Source organism: Pantherophis guttatus, chromosome 3 (genome assembly GCF_059756535.1).
Source record: "Pantherophis guttatus breed Tessera chromosome 3, ASM5975653v1, whole genome shotgun sequence".
In the NCBI taxonomy this organism is placed as follows: Eukaryota; Metazoa; Chordata; class Lepidosauria; order Squamata; family Colubridae; genus Pantherophis; species Pantherophis guttatus.
The window spans coordinates 82,331,650-82,353,523 of record NC_142065.1 but is presented as its reverse complement, the minus strand read 5'-3'; the positions used below and the strand labels follow the sequence as shown (position 1 = coordinate 82,353,523).

At 38.5% G+C, this 21,874-nt stretch overlaps 1 protein-coding gene across 8 annotated transcripts in view; it reads left to right on the top strand.

The window, feature by feature from the left end:
* The window catches only part of TGFBR3 (transforming growth factor beta receptor 3), a 151,575-nt gene that overhangs the window by 53,838 nt on the left and 75,863 nt on the right, over positions 1-21,874 (top strand). For all 8 annotated transcript variants that reach the window (XM_034437215.3, XM_087889969.1, XM_034437217.3 and 5 more), the window contains exon 3: positions 18,029-18,210. In XM_034437215.3, the coding sequence (XP_034293106.2) occupies positions 18,029-18,210 (182 nt within the window). The remainder of the gene's footprint in view (positions 1-18,028; positions 18,211-21,874) is intronic.

Here is a 21,874-nt window from a genome sequence, read left to right as displayed (position 1 = left end):
TCGAAAGGTCGGCAGTTCAGTGGTTCGAATCCCTAGTGCCGCGTAACGCGGTGAGCACCCATTACTTGTTCCAGTTTCTGTCAACCTAGCAGTTCGAAAGCACATAAAAAATGCAAGTAGAAAAATAGGGACCACCTTTGGTGGGAAGGTAACAGCGTTCCATGTGCCTTTGGCGTTTAGTCATGCCGGCCACATGATCACAGAGATGTCTTCGGACAGTGCTGGTTCTTTGGCTTTGAAACGGAGATGAGCACCGCCCCCTACAGTCCGGAACGACTAGCACATATGTGCGAGGGGAACCTTTACCTTTACCTTAACCTTACTAATTTTCTAAGGATTATTTTTATTTTCTTTATATCCCACTTTTATAATTTTTACAAATAACTCAAGACAGCGAACATATTCAACTCAACACTTCCTCCTCATATTTTCTCCACAACAACAATCCTGTGAGGTGAGGTGGGTTGGGCTGAGAGTGAGTGACAGGCCCAATGTCACACAGCTGGCTTTCATGGCTAAGGCGGAACTTGAACTCAGTCCCCCCCCCCCTGTTTTCTGTGGTGTCTTAACCACTAGATCAAACTGGATTACCCTCCTCAGTCCAGGGAGCAGCTGTTGTTCACAAGAAGTGGAAAATGCAGTTGTTTAGTTCAACTGGTTGAAACCTTTGCCAAGAAGATAGATTATGGCTGCCCAAAGAGCCATATTTTGGAAATCATTAAATATATGGATAACCTCGTTAGTACTGAAGAATGATAGAACCTTAGATCATTCAGAAGATGTATTTTGATTAATTGTATTGGTTAAAATAGTTTCGGATTCTATTCGGCATAATCCTTTCTTTTCACGACTCCCTCTTTATAAGGGCCACCAAACCAAATTTTCTTTCCTTTTTTTCTTCCCTTCCCCTAAAGTAAGCATAGCTGAATGCTTACCAGGTCAAAATGGAAAATGTGCATTCTTTTCTGGTTTTTGAATGTACTATGCTAAGCTATATATTTTCTGGCAATCTTCCAGCATAACAGGCTTTCTAATTGAAAGCAACCCTTGCTTATTGCTGACCTTCAGACTATTTGTGGCTTTGCTGGGAATGTGGGCCAACATTTGTTGTGCTCAGACACTTAAAAAACACACAATATCCCCAGGGATTAAAATGTGGTGTTGAGTTGTGTGGGCAAGTAATATTGCTATGGTAACCTAAGATCGTTTATGTTCATTCTTTCATGGTTCTTCTACTGTAAATGGAAAATACAGCTGTGAATTTAAACTGCCCTCCCACCCCTTTTTGGCTATTATTTGTCAGCATTTTGTCCTTTTGTATCCATAGGCTAATCTGTTTTAAAACAAAGGAACTGAACTTTTTTTTTATGTTGATAAATATATTTAAACTGAAGTCCAGGGATTTCTGTAATGTAAGTGAATTTTAGAAAATGCCCTTCCGACCATTATACAAGATGTTATATGTGGAGGAAAACAAAACATTTAACTGAGTTCAGATTCTTGATTTAGAATGTTATTGATTGCATTGAGAATGAAGTTCTCATAATCAAGTCACTTTGGCTATAGGGGGGCGTGTTCTAAATCTGGCTAAATCTGGCTTTAATACCTAATGTGTTACATTAGGTTGGTTTTAGTAACTGCTTCATTTGGCCATAGTCCAATCTCTAAATGGTTTACACACTTCATGCATATTTTCTTAAGTGATTGAAAACCGTAGCTGTGTAATTTGTAGAACATTTCTTTGTTAATAAATGATCAAGAGTTTTAGGTAGGGGCAGGGAAAAGAAAGAACTGTTAAATATTGTTTCTGTAAGACTCATAGCATCTTAATTAACAGCTAAATCCTCTATTGGGCATTTCATTTAGCAAAAAAATCAGCCCAAACATCATACATAGTAGGGATCTTCCCATGCAATTTTAAGTACTTTTATTTATTTATTTATAAGCCACCTGTCTCATCTTAAAGCAACTCTTGGCATATTTCTCTGTTTGTGTGCTTACGCATGTATATATTCCTTATATGGAAGTTTTCTTTAACGATATCAAAAAAATATATGTTCTGTGCAGCGGGGACATGATACCCACAAAATTGCCTGTGTGAATCTTCTCATGGAAATATTATAATTCCCTTTGGAAAAGTGAAGAACTGAAAAACTTTGAAATTGGCCTGAGTCCATATGGAAAGTCCATGACTAAAGTTGTTTTGGACTAATAGCTCTTTAGTCAGGTAATTACCAGTATCAGCAGCCCAGCCTCTAAGACTGTAATAGTAGTTGCTATGTAGGATGGACAACCCATGCACCTCAAAATGTTTCTGACTTTTTCAATGTTGGGGAAGCAGAAAGTTGCAAGTCAACAATATCTAGAGAGCTGTTGTGGTTCATCAGCAGCCTGGTGAGTTGGCAGCAGAGTCGGACAGTGAGGAGGTTGGGGAGGAACATGGGCCAGTCCTGGAGTCTGGGGAAGGCTCGGACGATGGCTCTGCATTGGAGGCAGAGAAAGAGCCATCTGGGAGGTACGCGCTGCCTCCGGCGCCTCCAGAGTCGGACCTCAACGAGGCAGAGGAACAGGGGGAGCCTGTTCCCAGTGCGCACATGCACAGAGCTAAAACAAAATGGATGACTCAGGAGTAGGGCTGGGAGATGATTGGCCCCTCCCATAAGACTTAAAAGAGGAGCAAAGGAATGTGGGCCTTTGCAGGAAGCAACGTTTGTTCATTCGGTTCAACTTAAAGCCTGAAGCTCCGTTTGATTCTGGACACCATGTGGCTTTCTAAACAAGAAAGAGACTTGTTTCTTTGAATCAGGTGCACATTCAGGCCATATACGTCCCTTGCATGTTTCAAAAATGTTTCAGAAGAAAGATTTTAGATCTTGTGTGAGGAGTACCTTCTTCAGTGGTCGGTTTCAAAAAATTTTACTACCGGTTCTGTGGGCGTGGCTTGGTGGGAGTGGCATGGCTTGGGCATGGCTTGGTGGGCGTGGCAGGCGGAGGATACTGTAAAATCTCCATTCCCACCCCACTCCAGGGGAAAGATACTGTAAAATCACCATTCCCTCCCAAATCCAGGGGAAGGTTACTGCAAAATCCCCATTTCCTCCCGATCAGCTGGGACTTGGGAGGCAGAGAATCGATGGGGGTGGGGCCTGTCAGCATTTTTACTACCAGTTTTCCGAACTACTCAAACTTTCCACTACTGGTTCTCCAGAACTGGTCAGAACCTGCTGAAACCCACCTCTGACCTTCTTACTACAGGTAGTTCTTCACTTACAATCACAATTGGGACCGGAATTTCCATTGCTAAGCGAGGCAGTTGTTGAGTGAATTGTGCTCGATTTACAATCTTTTTCCCCCCACAGTTGTTAAGCAACACATTGCAGGTAGTTGAATCATCCAGTTGTTGAGCAACATAAGCTTCTCCCATTGATTTAATTTGTTGGAAGATGGCTGGGAAGATTGCAAATGGCGATTACCTGGCCCTGGGATACTACAACTGTTCTAAATATATTCTGGTTGCCAAGTGCCTGAATTTTGATCATGTGAACTGTGGGGATGCTGCAATGGTTGTACGTTTGAAGACCGGTTGTGAATCAATCTTTTCATCAGTGCAATGGTAACTTCAAATGGTCACTAAATGAATGGTTGTAAGTTGAGGAGTACCTGTATTTATTAAATTATTCCTCTGCTTTTTAACCATCTGCAATTCCAATGAATGCAATTGAAGATATGCATCTGTACGGACTTGCAACATTTTGCCACATTTCATTAGTGTCCGTTCAAAGATTCAGGGGCATTGAAAAAAATGACTTATGAGGGTTTTTCACACTTAACAACCGTTGCAGCATCCCCATGGTCACATGATCAAAATTCAGATACTTGGCAACCGACTCATTTTTATGACCGTCGCAGTGTCCCAGGGTCATGTAGTCAATTTTGCAACCTCCTGACAAGCAAAGTCAGTGGGGAAGAAAGATTCACTTAGCAACCGTGTTACTAACTTAACCACTGCAATGACTCGCTTAACAACTGTGGCAAGAAAGATGGTAAAACGGGGCACAACTCATTTAACAAATGTCTCACTTAACAACAGAAATGTTGGGCTCAGTTGTGGTCATAACTCGAAGGCTATCTTGTATTGTAACTCATGCAGAGTCCGACCAGCTTCCTCACTAAATATGAATTGGTCTATGTACTTCCCTCTCTGAATATATATCTCTGCTACTGTCTTTGGAAGTATGTATGTCTTCCTATTCAACTATGGCTGGATTGTAGCCAATAAAATCTGGATGCTTGAAACAAAGCAAAGGCTTGAAATACAGCCTCCGATTTGTATTCAGGGAAATCTGAGTGTGTTTGTGTTTCCACACATGATTGAAAATTCAGCCTTTCACATCCTTCCTTCTCCAACTCCATAATGTAGCTCGTGTTTTGTTTTTGTTTTTTAATATTTGAAAATGGGGAAGAAATTCTAAACAGCAGAAGAAATGGAACAGAACATCTTCATTTTTGAAGTTAACATGACATCTGAACCAGGGGTGAAATTCACATACCTTCCCTATCGGTTCGCAAATGTGCGCGCGTTGTCGTCTGTACATGTGCAATGCACAGAGGGTAAAAAACAGGACATGGCGATGTCCGGGAGGGTGGGCGGAGCCTCCCGCTGCCAGTGCTACCGGCTCGCGCGAGCCGGATTAAGCCGGCTGAATTTCACCACTGATCTGAATTTATCGGAAGCAAATGTAAAAAGAAGTACAGCAATGTGACCATATATCTTTGAGGAGTCCAAATTCTACTTTTATGAACCAGTTTTGAGAACCGCCTTATAATTTAATTAGTATAGGAAAACTGCTGTGGATGATGGTGACAGAGATGGGAGGGGTTAACTTTTGGCAAAATGTTTTCCCAGATGAAACAAAAGCAACATTGGTTTAAACACTTGAGATAAAGCCCACCTTTCGGGTTTAATATAATTACATTGGCTAATATCTATAAAATACTTTTAGGGAGTCTGTTAAAGAAATTCAGCCTTTAGCTGAATATGGAAGGTTTTTATGAAGCAGCATGTTGACTTTAGGATCGCACATGGCTATCTTTATAGAGAATGAGAAAGTTTATGCAGGAAAGTACAAGTTTTCCATAGCTTATGAAGTGGAGGGAAGGGCTGGTAGTGGTTCTGCAGCCACTTTCATATGAAAAAAAATACATGTGTGAGAAAAGTGCTGCCATCCTGTGTTCTCCATGATACTTCTCTAGACGTGTGCAAGCTGAGGCGATTGTCTTCACAATTTATAGTAATTAGCTGAACCGCTGCTATGGAGGAAATGCAGTGTACATATTTTTGCAGCATTTCCTCTAAGGTTGCCGAGTAAGCACTTGCTTATTGGCAGCAATTCCTCCTTTTTTCAACCTCCTGAGTCCTGGGATTTTTCCTCTCTCTTCACAAATCTAGGTTACTTGATGTTCTCTCCCCGCCCCCATCCTTGTTGTCATCCATCCATGTAAAATACTATCTGTTGTCTTGCCCCCGCCACCCCTGAAAACAATTTAGCGAAGTAACAAATGAAACATGGTTTGTAGAGAGCTGGATAATGTTTGCACTCCATATTTGGCCAGTTATGGTGGAGAGAGATCTGGTCATCACACTACAGAGCCGTGGTGATGCAGTGGTTAGAATGCAGTACTGCAAGCTAACTCACTGCTCACTCCAGGAGTTCAATTCTGAGCGGTTCAAGGTTGACTCAGCCTTCCGTCCTTCCGAGGTCGGTAAAATGAGGACCCAGATTGTTGGGGGTAATATGCTGACTCTGTAAACCGCTTAGAGAGGGCTGTAAAAAACTATGAAGTGATATATAAGACTAAGTGCTATTGCTATCAGGAGGATCAAGACCAGGAAGTATATGAGGATATTGAAAGACGGCATAGAGGTAGATACTGTATGAGGCTCTCATTGACTGCATGGAAGTCTTTTGCTTGATTATGCCTGGCAAACAATTGTCAGATTATGATAACTGCAATTCTGGTTCAGAACCTTAAGATGTTTAAAGAGTATTGGTAATCCTTTGTATTTTTCATCTCAGAAATCCTTATAATAATGAAGCATAAAAAATGGTGATGTTGCAAATAGCAACAGCACTTAGACTTATATACCGCTTCATAGTGTTTTACAGCATTCCCTGAAAAGTTTACAAATGTCAGCATATTGCCCCCAACAATCTGGGTCCTTGTTTTACTGACCTCGGAAGGATGGAAAGCTGAGTCAATCTTGAGCCAGGCAGGATCGAATTCCTGGCAGTGGGCAGAGTTAACATGCAATAATGCATTCTAATCACAGCACCACCATGGCTCTTGTGGTTACAAATGTTGGTTTCCCTCAGAGATGGGAATCTTCTCTATTATGCTTAAAATCTAGTCTGTGTTGGAAATTACACATGTGCAAAGCCCTTCACTTTGATGTATGTTTTTTCTGAGGCACACCGTATTTATTCCCTTAAAAAAACTTGTTTTGATCTTGCATTAAGGGTGGCCCCGGGATATTAGCATTGGTATGGATATATATTGTGTTTTCCATGGTTGTGTTGACATTGCCTCAGCCCACTGTTGCTGAAGCAGAAAACTAATAACATACACACACACACACACACACACACACACACACACACACACACGCACACCCTAATGATCACAAAGATTTTCTCTATGACAGTATGTTCCTAATCTGATTTTTTATGTCTTCCAACGCTACAACCATGGCCAATGTATGAGACTCCATCCACCTTGCTGCTGGTTCTCCTCCTCATCTCTCCCAGCATTAGAGCCTAGTGGAGGGATAGTTCTTTACATGATGTATCTAAAGTAGGATAGCAAGAATTAAAAATGGCAACAACATCAAAAGCAAACCCAAAGCCTGGATAGCTCTGCAGACAAGGCACTGTAATTAATACCAGCTGTCTGCAATTAAAGTAAGTTTGAATCTTGCCAGGCTTGACTCAGCCTTCCATCCTTTCTAAGGTAGGTAAATTGAGGACCCAGTTTGTGGGGGCAATAAACTGACTTTGTATAAAATATACAAAAGTATGAAGGCTATTGCTTAACGCACTGTAAGCCGCCCTGAGTCTCCAGAGAAGGGCGGCATATAAATCAAATTTTTTAAAAAAATCGCCAAGAACCAAGGAATAAAATCCCAATATCAATGCAGGGGTCATAAATTGCCCTGCTGCAAAAGTCATCATTTAAACACTTTCTGAAAAGGTAACAGAGTCAGGACTATATTGTATTTGAAGGGTATGCTGTCCTGCTAGGCAGTCACAGAAAAGGCATATCTCTACATTTCTATAAAGTGATTTAATCTTAAAGATGGAACCTGGTACACCCTTGCTTTTACTACATCAATAAGCTGTACAGGAGATCAAATATTCTACGCAATTACAGAGATCTAATGAACCTTAATATTTAATTTTCCAGTTCTGATTTTCAGAGTTGTATGTTAATGTATTTGGAGAGTATAACAGGAACCACAATATGGAGAGAACAAAGGAGTTGCATGTCTCACAGGTGTTTTTTTTTTCCATTTCCAGGATAAGAAATGTACAGACGTATATTTATTTCTGTAACCATGTAGAGATTGAGGCCCAGTATGTGTTTACTTTTGTGTGTGTGAGTTTTGTTTGCTGATTTATGAATTCCTGCACAATTTGGTGTAAAAATAAATACACTTCAATCCTGGGCTCACGCTGCTTAATTCTATAATGTCTAATGTTTCCTTTTTTATTGTCTTCAGCTTACCAAATGGTTTATTATGACTCAGTTTTCTGCACCGCAATAAACAACATTGCCATGCATTGGGCTGAGGTATTTCAGTTGCACTCTTTTAAAATTCATTTTTTTAAAAGATTCAGTACATTTATTTATGCTTTTTTCATACAGAGTTGAGCTTATAGTTTTTGCTAGGGATTTATGGATTTTTTTTTCCTGCTGTATTCTCTCTTGTCCTAATATGTAACTGATAATTCCACCCCTTGTTACTGTCCAGGCTGAAATTCCAGCCCTTGTTACTTAAACAGAACACTTCCATCTATTGTTTTCTGCACAATTTCCTATCCTTTTTGTGGCTGTGAAGGTTCAAATCTAAGACATATGTATAGGTTGTCCTTGGAGGTGGGGATACAAAGCAGGAAAAGTTAAGAAAAAAAAAAGCTGCATTATAAAATCATAATTGTTCTATATCGGTTTTATGGATCTCTTCATTTTCTAGATGTTTTTAACTTTTTCCAGTTAACTTTTTTTTTTAAAAAATACATATTTAGGGGTCTCCTCTTCTCTCTTTTCTTTTTATCCTACTCTTGGGGATAAATAGGTGCTGCATTGCAGAGTAATCTAAAGCCTTCCATTTGTAAGAATGTCAAATGTGATTGTTTCCTGCACGGGTCATGGCTGTTGGCTTCAGATACATGTCAGGAGGAAAGTAAAAGATAGGGAAATTGTGTGTGGCTGATAAAGTTCAAGGTAGGGCAAAAATCAGAGACAGAAAAAGCTATCCGTAAAATAGCAAGAACACATCTGGTTGCTGCTCCGATTAACAAGTGATTTGGATAGAAGTCAGGAAGAATTATATAATTCTACTTATTGGTGCATAGGAGAAGGGACCTCCTAGGCTGGGATAACTTAATTTCTCAGAAGTGCCTTCCAACAGGCAAAGCTGTTAATGCCCTTTGGGTATTAATTCAGCTCTAATGGAACAGTTTTAGACTGCTGCTTAATTTGAAGGAACTTCTTTACCTAATATGTAGTCTGGTTTTAATATGCAAATTAGTTTTCTTAAAAGTGATTGCTGGGGTTTTACTTTTTCTACACAGATATAAGGAACAATACCTGCTAAATCCCAAAAAATTAATTTATATGTTTTACTTTTAAATCTCACCCACTCAACTCCTCTCCCCTGCCCCTGAAACCAAGGCTGCCCCCTTCCAGAGATATCTCTATGCCATGCTCTCTGCAGCCATCACAAGCTCAGGTATGTTTGCATTTCATTTGAGTATTAAAAAAGATGGTAAAATGGCTTACAGACATTTAAAGCAAACAGCAATAACATATTTTTTAAAAAAAAAAACAGTAAAAGCACAACAGCACTATCATTTACAAGTGAAAACACTTGTAAAAAGCCAGGGGAAACATCAGACTGCAAGGAGCTGGGGGGAGATGATATTTGTTGCTTTCTTAAAGGCAAGGAGTGATGGGGCAGCAAAAAAAGATCTACTTCACAGTGCTCTTAAGAGAAACGTAACTGCTTTAGTCTAATAGTATAATGGAACCTGAGACTCGGCAGCCTTTTCATAAATCAGCGGAAATACAACAAACAGCGCAAATCAGAATAGTGCCTTGGCAGGGGGCTTGCAACATCTGCTTGCTCTCAAATATTTCTTTGTTTATTTTGTTTACTTGCTGCAGATGTTGTATCCTGGGTTGTGTCACATGGGCTACACAAAGCAGATGTGGAATTAAGGCACTGATATTTTTTCCCCTTTGGATTACATGTTTAAAATTCATAGCCAAGATTGCCACCCGGTGATCACAAAATTAGGAGTAGATTCTTAAGAACAATACACCTTACTTTTGAGTAATAATGCATAGGATAAGTAACTACTACTAAATATATATATATAGAATTGCATAATTGCAGTGGTTAATATTCTGCAGGGATAGGCAATATGGTGTTGGAGATTAGAACTAGATGTCTCTGATTATTTGGCTGGGTTAAAATCTCAAACATCTGGAAGGCACCCACTTTCTCAGTACTGATTTTCTCAAATTGACAACATGTATTCTTTTTAATCAGAAGAATCTTTCACTCTATAGTTCTGTTTAAAATGGTTTACTGCCTAATAATGAGGACTTCTTGATGTGTAGCTTACTCCCCTGTTAAGAAAAGTTTTCTTTTAACATTTTCACATAAATTATACTCCATCTCAGCTCATATTATAGTACCACAAAATTGCTTCTTTGGTCAAGGGGAAGATTGCCAGAAATTTCTTTCAACTAACAAAGTTTGGGCCATTTTTATAACAGGCCATATATTTCTCTCTCAATGGCTCACAGGGATGCCTCTCTTTGAATCTTTCTGGTGAAATAAAACATAGAAAAGGTTTCTATGGAAAATAATGTTCATGGCTACCTAATATTTGCAAGAAGTAAATCTCCCTGTGACAGGTTGCGGATGAATTCTAGGCAGCTAGAATGTTTTGAGGAGCTGAAAGTTGGGTGCCTGCCTAATTCACGCTCCTCCCTCTTTTTATCAAAGAAACATCAACTTTCCATATTAAGCTTTCCTTCGTTTCAAAACCTTTATCTTAATGAAAGAACTTGGAATACATGAAATCATTAACAGTGTAAATCATCAGTCCAGTGTAAATCATCAGTCCTGTCTTCACATGGGCAAGCTTCCTCTCTCAATTAGGATATGAGCTGGGAAGACTGAAATGGCAGTCAAAGACATCCAGGAAGCCAATAGGCAAGAAAATCTGATTGATCCCAATTGTATTTGATCTTGAGGATAAACTCACCCTGCTGATCTTCTGTACAGGACTATCTCCAACCTTTTCAAAACCTTTGTTCTTCTTAATCAATCATTGTTTCTCACCTTATCTGTGCTTATTTTTCTTCAGATGCTTCTGTTCATGCAAATATTTTGAAAGTAATAATTCCTGATGATGAAACTCTTGCAGCTATAAAAGTCACTTTTTCTGGTCTGAGTTCCACGATGTGTTTAATGTATTTAATGAAACAAACAAGAAAACAAGAAAAAAAAACCCAATGCCATTAATTTTATTAGATTGTTTTTCTTGTCATGAAGAAAAACATGTTACATTTCAACAGAAAAGTACTACTAAAAGTACTTGAAATAAGGGTATGGTTTGAATTTGACACTTTTTATAGATAGCGCCATGTGGTCTAATAACTAGAGAACTCTGGAGTTAGTTTCCCCTGAGTAGGGTTGAAGAGAGATTTGAAGACAGTGTTTATTTCTTACTTTTAGTTTTATTCTGGGGGGCACAATGGCTCAATAATTAAAGATGCTGAGCTTGTCAGCTGGAGAGCTGACAGCCCAGGTTTGAAATCCGAGTGCTGTGTGACAGTGTGAACTCCCATTACTTGCCCCAGCTGCTGCCAACCTAGAGCATGCAAATGCGAGTAGATAAATAGGTCCTACTTTGGTGGGAAGGTAACAGTTCCATGTGCCTTGGTGAATAATCGTGCTGGCCACATGACACAGAAGTGTCTTTGGACAATGCTGGTACCCTCAGCTAAGAAACGAAGATAAGTACCTCCCCTAGAGTCACGCATGATTCGACAGAGGAAACCTTTGCCTTTAGTTTTAGTCCCTTTTAATATGTTTGTGTGTATGTATATGATGTGTGTGTGGGTATCACAACTAAAAAAAAATCAACCACTGCAAGAAATGTTCAAAAACAGTGTTATAAATAGCTGCTTAATCATAAAAGAATTGCATGAATCATATCACTCATATCACTCAATCTAACAGATAACATTTATAAATATTTGGCTTTGGATGGGCTAGAGATATGGCAGACCACATTCTGGGGATAGGGTTGGCACACAGTATGGCACACATTAGAGTACTAGTTATATGGGAAGTCAAGGTGCTGAAACTATATTCAATAAATTCTAGATGTGATGTTTTGTTTAGGATCGCACAGCTTTGGAGAGGAAATAAATTTGAGTTGTTTCTGGAAAATAATAAAATGACACCCCCCCACACCCCCAGTTTGGTGGTTTGTTTGTTTTAACAGCAGCTATTGTGGAAAGCCTTTTAATTCTCTATGTTTATATTATATCATAATTCCAGCATCCACAGATGGCTGCTGATACTTTGGGACAACATGGCCCAGAATCCCAAGTGAAAAGCTGGAAAATTTTAAGAGATGTAGTCCCAATTTGTCTAGAAAGTGGCCAATTTATAACCAAGAGATGAAGAAGGAAATAAGGAGACTGTTTTTTTTTTCTAGATTTATTTTGCATTCTGCTTTTATACTTTTTAATGCTCTTTTAATTATTATATAATGGTTTTAGGTAATGATTGTTTTATTTATTTTACTCCTTTATTGGATTTCTATAAACCATCCAGAGTCACTTTCCGCGAGATGGTCGGTCATGTTAATTTGATTAAATAAATAAATATTCCATTTGTTGAATATAGTGTATTCTATATTCAACACTATTCAACAACAGTGCAGCTAATTGATTTGGAATATATATTGGAATTAAAAATGGAGATATGGAAAAGGAAAATCTAATGGTTAACCAACATCCCCACCCAATTAGAACCTTCAATTGAGTTGTTTAATTGTTAAAGGCAGATTCTTTCTTTTGATACACACTGGTGTCCCTGTGTCTTCCTCCAGCTTCATTAGGCTTGAAGATGATTGATGAATTGCTTACATTAATTAACATATAAAAGTGGGGAAGAACAAGATGCTTATTTCATTAATTCTCATTTCATTGACTTTTACTTCCCTTGAACTGAAGTTGCTGGGATGATTGTTGTTGTTTCTAACACTAGAGCTGAGCGTTTCCAGCATTTTTGAGGACAGCCAGAGAAAGTCCTCTCACCACATTGAAATGGATGGGTAAATATCAAGGGAAGTGGAAATTTCAGTTCTTTGACCCACAAATGGCACATTTTGTTAAGCAAGGAAATAAGAAAAACAATTGCGCGTAATCAACATCAAGGGGGGATTTTTATGAATGGTGAATTGGTTTGTATATGTAGAAGCAGATGTCAGTGGCTGTGCATGGTTTATGGGGAAAGAAAGACCAGAATGTGGTCTTAGAGTTAAATATTGGCCTGCTTTGCATAGCAGTTGGTACAGGGTTTGGCAACAGACAAGGAAGCTGCTATAGCAAGAGTTTGTTTTGATTCTGAATTCAGTTAGTTGGGGAAGATGAGTCATAGACCATAGTCCTAGGTGGTCAGCCTGCAATTATATAGCATTGGCTTTCACAAACATAAACTTGTAAGAACAATTAGGGCGTTCAGGCAGCTGTACTGGACCAATCCACCAAATAATTGATGTACCAAACTCATGGTCTAGATTTCAGAAGTAGAAAACCTGCATCCGACTAGATGTGGTAAAACTTCCATTTTTAACATCGTGGACAATCTGGGCTGTTGTGGGTCAATTTCCTATGTGTTGCTCAACAACTGCTGGGAAGGCCACTGTTTTTCTTTCCCTGGCACAGACTCACACAAACATTTATAGATAACCAAGGCTATGGCAATTCCAGAGGGATAAGTAAAAAAAAAAAAGTATAACAAAAATAACTTAAGTAGAAAGTGAAAAACAAAGTATAGTTTAGTTTGGAAGATATAATTCCTACTCCTGCAGTTAGAGCCATTCATGAGTAGCATAGCTTAGTAATGACTCACCTGTGGCATCTGCCTATGAAGTGTGAACCCCATCTGAAGTGGGACAGTGATTTTCAGCTGAGATGCAGTGACAAGGGAAAAGTCTTTAATCCGTCACCCGCTCCCCTCCCCATTTCATAACTGTGTTACTTTTCTACTTGCTAAATTTTAAAATTAAAAATGAACTTAATTGATATTGATAATTGATGTCTAAGATCCTGGGTAAAAATGGGGCGGGATAATGGTACCTTGGTGCTTGTTGTTAATTGGTTCCAGGAAGCACAATGGATTCTAAAATGTTGAGGTGCGATAGGTGCCAAAAATGATGAATACCAAACAAATTTTTCCTATGAGGAATAATGTAAAGAAATTTAATGCGTTCCCAAACCAATATTGCCTTTTTAAGGCAATATTGTAAAAAGATAGGGTTGTATATCATTACATGAGAAATAAACCTAAAAATTAATAAACACTTAGATTAAATAAAATAAAAACTTTATACATGTTTTGTTGAGGAAAAAAAGGGAATAATACACAAAGACTGCCAGGAGATGTGCCCAGGGCAGCAGCTACCACATAGACTTAGACTTAGAATAACTTTATTGTCACTTTGTACACTTATCGGCATACATTAAAATGAAATTTCATTGCATACAGCTCTCAGTATACTCTCCATAAACATGACAAAATAAACAAATACGAAATGATGCATATACCCACATATATTATATGACACAGAGAACCAACACAGTCTAGTTCGGATGTATACATGTACATGGGGAGAAAAAACGAATCCTGTGAGTTTACCACATGTGACTAAGGTTTCCTGTGTTGTTTTGGCTGGAAAGGATAGCGAGTCACGAGGCAACCAACACCGATAACTTCTAACGTGTGCGTGTGCGTTGAGTACTAAACAAATGACAAGTACCAGGACAAAATTTTCTTGTCAAAATGCGTTGAGTTCCAAATTTGATGAGTTTCAAAGCAGTTGAGTACTGAGGTACCACTATATAACCAATCAGGTTGGCTTCTCTTTCAAAATTATTTCCCTTCCTTCAGCTCCTATAGTTTAAAATACGCTTGTGTGTATCTGCAACATTTTTTTTTTTGCCTAATCTATACTTCCCCCCAAATACCAGAAGTATATCTGGTGTAAGAAAGACATTAATAATGGATTACTGTTGATTTGGACAAAAATTAGGCATGCTTTGTTTTGAGTTTAAATATAGACAGAGGAAATTTCCTCTAAATTAATTAATTAAGAAAGTAGATTTCCCTCCACTTACTTATTTCTCTGTTAACCTTCAGATAAAATGATCATGATAGAATACAATAATCAAAGAATAACAAAGGTTTAGGTGTATTTTTTTTTAAAAAATAAAGGATGCCAGCAAATAAAATGAAGATAGATTTGTAGTGTCTTATAGAAAACATTAAGTTCATAACCATGGAATTATATGGGGAAAAAAAATTAAGTACAGCCAAAAGTATTTGTTTAGTGCTGCGATGACAAAAATTGACATCAGGCAGATTTCTCAGGAAGAAGGTCACAGAAGACGCATTGCCAGACAAATAAAACGCCATCTTCAGAAAGCAGAGAACTAGGAAATAGGCCTCGCTGATGTCACAGTAAAATGTGAGCACAGTGTGTCTCTGAGTTCTGCCAATTTAATTTCTTACGCGCTCAAAAGAGCACATAAAGTCCTGTTTTTACTGAGGGCAAGTAATATAGTTGCTCCCTCTCTCAGATAGTTCATCTTCTTCACCCTCCTGGAACTTAATTGGAAGATTTACCAACTAAATCATAGTTTTCCATTCCCAAGAGAGTACTCTGCTGGTGGGCTTATGGTAGGGGACGCAAAATAATAATAATAATAAAACAATGATTACAAATACATGAAAATCATGTCCCATTAAGGCTGACTTCTTTGTGTAGTGATTAGAAAATTAACTCTGAGTAGTCTTCTGTATGATTGTGCTGTAAGTAGTGGAATTTTCAAGAAGGAAAAGAGGTCAGTGTAACCAGGAGACCAATAATCAAACAAGAGACTAGCCAAGTGTTTTTTAAAGCAGAAAAAAATACATAATAATCTAGACTTGGCAAGAGAATGAATGACAGCCATTCATATCTATGGGAGAAAGTTTTTTTTTAAAGTGGATTTTTTTGGACTATATCGGGGAAGAGTATCTTTCCCTCGGCCTTACGACCCCAGTTGCTTGAGAAAACTTGCCCTTCCAACATCTTCGTCATTTGCAACATCTTAACATTCTCCCTTTGAGCTTACTGGGAATCTTCTCCTGTTTATTTAATAACACCCTGAGCCATTTGTTATTAAGATGGAGTGTGGCAAGCAGAATGGACTCCAAAAATGACCTTTGTTCTAAGGACTCAGAGAGTTTTTGCCCTAGGGATTGCAGCAAAGCCCCAGGGTCCTTATCCATAGCTATTGGGCATAAAGTGCCTATTTTATTTTTGTTCCATTCAGATGCATGTTGGACAAGCCACAATTGAGTCCAGATGCTTGTAATTCAAGCCACTATGGTGGAGAAATGAATGTGCCTTTGAGGTGTGGGATAAACCCTACCTATGGAGACTTAGGTTTTTCTAAAATCAATTTTATTTCTTGGTTGTGCTAAGCGTGGCAACGTTTGAGGAAAAAAAAACTGTCTTCAATGAAAGGATAATCACATACCAAGCTGAGTAAGGCAGTTTGTAACTAATTTATTGTAGCAAGAGGGTGTCTTTGCTCAGTGGTGGAGCATAGGATTTGTAGTAAAAGCTCATTCCCATCATCTCCATATAAGTCTGGGAGAAACTGGTTTATTTTCGTATTTCTTGATGTGTGAGATTTTGAAAAGGCCATTTCTGAGAATAGCGCCCATGGCAATGTACAAAAACACGAGAAAGAATAAACATGCCTTCAAAGTATGTGGTTGCATTAAAGAATGCAGCAATAATTAACCTCTGTAAATTCCTTAACCATAGAAAACTATAGAAAAACCAGCTGTTCTCCAAACAATGGACAAAGAAATTAACTCTTAAAACTAAGTGACTTTGTTCTCGTGCCTTGCAGATGGTTCGGAAAGCTGAGGAACGTCAAAGCACAACTTCCTATTAGAAGCAGTAAATGGAATAGGATCTCTGTAGATAATACTGTAGTCTCCAGTACTCGGGATATAAGTAGATTTTTCTGAAGAGAGAAAAGTCCAAAGTACCACTTTAGATTAATAAGGTTCAGCTACACTGAATGAATTCCAAATTGGAGTTAGAATGTGTGAAAGGAATAGCTAAAACCATGGCATTTCTTCAATGAGTTTTGCAATGCAGCGTGAGTTTCTATATAGGTTGGACAAGCCAGGGCCATTCTCTGTAAACATTTGCTTAGTTTTAGCTTCCTGCAGATGTATTTAATGTGTAAAACTTTTTGTGCCCTTCAGCTCTCCTGCTGTATTTCCACCTGCTATGATAATGCCTTAAAAAAAGTGCAAGACTATGCTGGAGGGGATTATATGGAAGGACACATACTAATTCTTGGGCTAAAGAGTGTAGTTATTAGCTAAGATAATTGCTTTTAGATCCAGCAAGCGGGTTCAGTCATGGTCAATCCTATCAGTGTTCAGCCAACTCACATTACTAATAGTTGCGTTTCAGGTGAATGCAACGTCAAAAAAAGTGCAGCGAACATATAGTAAGGACACTTGTTTTTCCCCAATTTGCAGATTCGATAAATGCATCTTTACCATATTCTCCTTAAACATCTTCGTTTTGCCTGTCTATCCTAATGTTTTCAGATATTACTTTATTATGTTAGTATGGTTTGTTTTGGCTGGTGCACCATGGCCATTTATTTAACAACAAACATTGGCTATGGTCATTCAAACCCTTGTCACCTTGTACCGGGCTACAAAGGATTGCTCTTGAAGACTATCCAGGATCTACAACTGATGCATAATGCAATATCTACTAAGTGTTATTGCCATGTAACACTGAGACTGTAGGAACTGCATTGGTTGCTGGTTTGTTTCCAGGAACAATCGAGTGACTAATTAGCTACTTTGGAAGAACACATTGTAGAAGGCTATAGTTATAAGTATTTGGACACAGTCCAAAGTAACTCGAGTCTAAGTCTATAATCCTATATAAATTCCAACTATACACTCTTCATCAGTTTAGGGTTGAAGTATAATTCCACAGATTTTCACTTTGATGTTTACTTCTTGCAGAAAAATTAAGATAGATGAATACCATAGTTTTACTTCCAAGAAGGTACTTTGGGTTACATCCTAATCCTAAACTGGTTTATTAGAAGCTTCGTTTCATTGGTTTCAATAGATCATATTCTCGATATAAAATAGGTAGGATTACATCATTAGGGCACTGAAGCCTTCAATAAACTTCAGTGAATAAGAAGTATGCATAGCATTTCCTTTTATACCCATCTTAATCCCTTCCATTCCATTTGTAATTGGTATGCTATCAACTTGGTACTTTATATAATTTGTGTGATAGCAGAAGGTTATACCAAGCAGCTGGTGAGATAGCTTAGACTTTGCTCTAATTCAGGTTTTGCTGCAGCAAATTAATCTTCCTTCCCATTTATTCTACAGGTCCTGTGCCTAGAAGTGGCTGTCTATTGTCTCAGGTCAACAGTTCACATCCAGTCCAAGCCTTGCTAGAAAGTTTTACTGTCTTATCCGGCTGTGCAAGCAAAGGAACTGCTGGATTGCCACAAGAAGTTCACATCCTCAATGTTAGGAATTCAGAAGATTCTGGCCACCATGAAAGAGAGGTATGGAGGAAATCATTCTGTGTCTTGGCCTTAAATATCACTATCTTCCCAAATCTGTTGCCTTCTAACTGTCTTGGACTTCAACTCTCATAATCTACCACAGCATATTATTGGTTTGGTTTATAATTCTGAGTTATAAGGTGGAATCCAACTTTAGTGGACTAGATTGATAAGACTGCTTTACTTTGGAGAAGGGAGGCTTCAAACAACTTTGCTAAAAAGACAACACAACTGTTATTGTGTTATAAAGTAGAAGCCTGATGGTGCAGTGGTTAAAGTGCAGAACTGCAGCCTAACTCTGCCAACAATCTAGAGTTTGATCCTGACAGGATTCAAGGTTGATTCATCCTTCCAAGGATGGTAAAATGAAGACCCAGATTGTTGAGAGCAATATGCAAATAATGCTTACATTGTAAATTGCTCAGAGAGTGCTGTAAAGCACTTCCCTTTTTAAAAAATGGCAGTCTCTATTTGGGGTAGAATCAGTGGGGAGACAGGGTCACAGGGACTGGATGGAGCTGAGCATTTACTGGCTGGATGCCCCTCCTAACACCTACACGGAGTTCGCAGCAGATATGTGTGTGTGTGTGTGTGTGTGTGCGCGTGTGTGTGCGCACGCACACTAGGAGAGAAACATCTGCTACCTAGGATTGAACTCTCAACCTATGGAGTGGTATATTAATCTAAATACTGTTGCTATTGCTATTATTATATGACTGAGGAAATAGCAAGGTACAGTAGAACCTCTGGTCACGACTATAATTCTTTCCATAACTTTGGTCGCAACCTGATTTGGTCATGACCCGAGCCTAATTTTGGAAATTTGGTGCTTACAAAAAAAATGGTGTGGAAGGGGAAATTGGCCATGAAAAAAAAAAGTGAATTTTTTGGTTGGACCCCAATTTGGTCATGGTCAGAAGCATTCGTGACCAGAGGTTCTACTGTATAAAGATTTAATTTTAGAGATGCTGGCATTATCGTATAGATAATAACTGGAATGCCGGGAAGAAGGAAGGAGAGAGTAATTCTTCAGAATTATGACTAACAGCCATGTCAGTCAATGAACTGTGCAATAGGTCCACTGCTTCCAAGCCAATTTGCTTTCCAGGAAATCTGTTTAGAATTGAATTTTTGGTATGAAACATTTGGGCTGCCTAATCCACACACAGAAGTAATAGATGTTGCTTGCAGGACTGCATTCTCACAGAAACATTTGTCACCACAGATCTTCAGCATGGGCTGAGATACAGACCAAATCTGTGGGAATTATAGTGATTTTGCATTGTAGAAAACCAAGCCTTTCCTCATCTTGCTGATCTCCTGGAATGTTGCAAAGTTGGAATTTAACCTATGTAGAGGTTACTGTGTCATGGAAACGTGACCTAGTTCCTCTCTTAAGTATTTTGAATTTTAAAGCAAATCTAAGTCTGTATAGTAAGTACTCTTGTTTTCCACTACTGTGGCTCAGGTCTGTTATCTGATCTGAGGCAGCTACTATGTTTCAGAATCATTATCTAAGATAGGTCTCAAGTAATCCATCCTTCCTGTCTTTCTGACAATGTTTTATGGCACATTCCATGCCTTCAGTTTTTCCTTTGCTTCCTGCTTCTTTATAAAAGCCAGGTTCCTGTACCTTTCCCGATGGCCCCTGAGAAAATGAGCAGGAAGTTAGGAAAAGACTTCATGACAACAGGGGAAATCATAAGTGTATAAACAACAACTTTAGGCCAGCTTTTCCCTTATGTTCCAGAAGCCTGGAAACAAAGCAGAGCAAAGGTTATCATTAACCTTTTTATTTATTTTTTTGGTTTTGTTTCTACACAAAAAGAGCCTATGTTTTGCAGTCCCTTTCAACTTATACCGAGAACAGTCTTAACTTTGTCCCTCGTGACATTTCCTGCACTGGACGATGCATCCGGCAAAGGCCAAGATTTATAGGTTGCCTGTACAATGCTTCCAGCATCTTGGAGAATAAATAGCACTTTTAATTTTATTTTTGATTTGTACTCTGGCTAACATGGAAAAGTAAGGCAAGCCAGTTTACCACGTCCTTATCAAAAATATTAAAGGTTTTTTATTAGATTCCACATTGAAGGGTCCATATTGCAGGTTCCATTAGTTTTTGTTTGGTTCCTTATACTTAACCCATTACAGTTTCTGCCAAATTTTCATTATTATATGCTGAGGGAAGGCACGATTGTTTTCTTCCAGCAAATTCTTTAAAGTCTTCATTCTTCTGCCATCCTAATTCTCATAGATATATAACATGTAGTATCTATGCTTTCTGATAGTTTCTTAGCACTTAAAACTAGCCTCTCATATGTAATCACTACTTCTTCCAAGCACCCAGTCTTCTAATGAAGCAAATAAATATTTATTTTAATGTCTGCATTTTAAATTATTACCAAGAAGTGTTCATTCAGATGTTCATTCAACATTAAAATGTTGTGAAAAGGTGTTGAATTTCAGGCATTTCCAATGCATCAGAAACATGTTGCCAGACTATTGAGAAGCAGGTTGTGCTTCTGTTAAACATTGCCTATTTTCCTTCATTTTGCAATTGTGCTTTGAAAAACAATATTGCAATTTAATTTATTTAAGATATATAAGTGCAACACATACACGTATCTACCCAGGGAGAAAATAAAATCTCCCTAAGTTCATTCATTCCCAGATAAGTGAATCCATAACTGCAAACTAAAAATACCACAGGTATTTGTGAGGATATCATACTACATGCATCCTCAGAATGTAGAAAGACAATAATCAATATGTCTCTGGTCATTCTGAGACCAAATCTGATTTTTTCAAGGGCATTTGTAACATCTAACAATCTGCCACCTGCATGATTAAATAGTCCTTATAGATCACGGGTGTCAAAGTTGCGGCATCATGTTGCTGTCATGTGATGTTTCGCGATGTTTCCCCTTTGCGGAAGGGTGGGTGTGGCCTGCATGTGATGCATCTGGCCCGCAGCCGCCAGTTTGACACCCCTGTTACAGATGAACAGAGGAGACTGACTAAAATACCGTCAAGTCACTATCAGATTTGTCTGTTGCTGTGCTGAGGTAATATTGCAGGCAGTAAAATGGCGGCAACCACGTGCTGATTGGAGCAGATCACTAGCTAGTCTTCTGATCTTGTAACACTTCCCAGCATGGCCAGTTTGATTATTTGGAGAAAAGTGATAGCTTCATCAGCATCAACACTTTGGGGGCCTGTATGGTAGCTGACACCTATGTAGGATCCAAATTGTACTGGTTATGTAGAACAGCAACAAAAACAGTTTACTCAGGAAGGCCCTCAAAACTAGACTTGGAGCCTGCTTATTCGACAGCACACAAATCAACTAAAAGAAATAATGAGTTGAAAACAACAGCCATTGAAAAGACAACTTATGCCAGAATATGACATTCTTCTTGTTGAATAAATAAGGTTTTCTTTTAGGACAGAAGCTGGCAATGGTGCACAGAGAAACAAGGCAGATGATTTGAGTGGCGTCTGTTTATAATAGCTAAAAGCATGGCAGACTGCAAAAGAGACTGCCTCTCCTGTCTCACGATTTGAAAGATTTTCACTTGAAGGCATAAAAATTCCCAGGGAGATAAACATGTTGGAGCTTTTGATATCTGTGATAATGTTTATCTGGAGAAAATTCAATTTT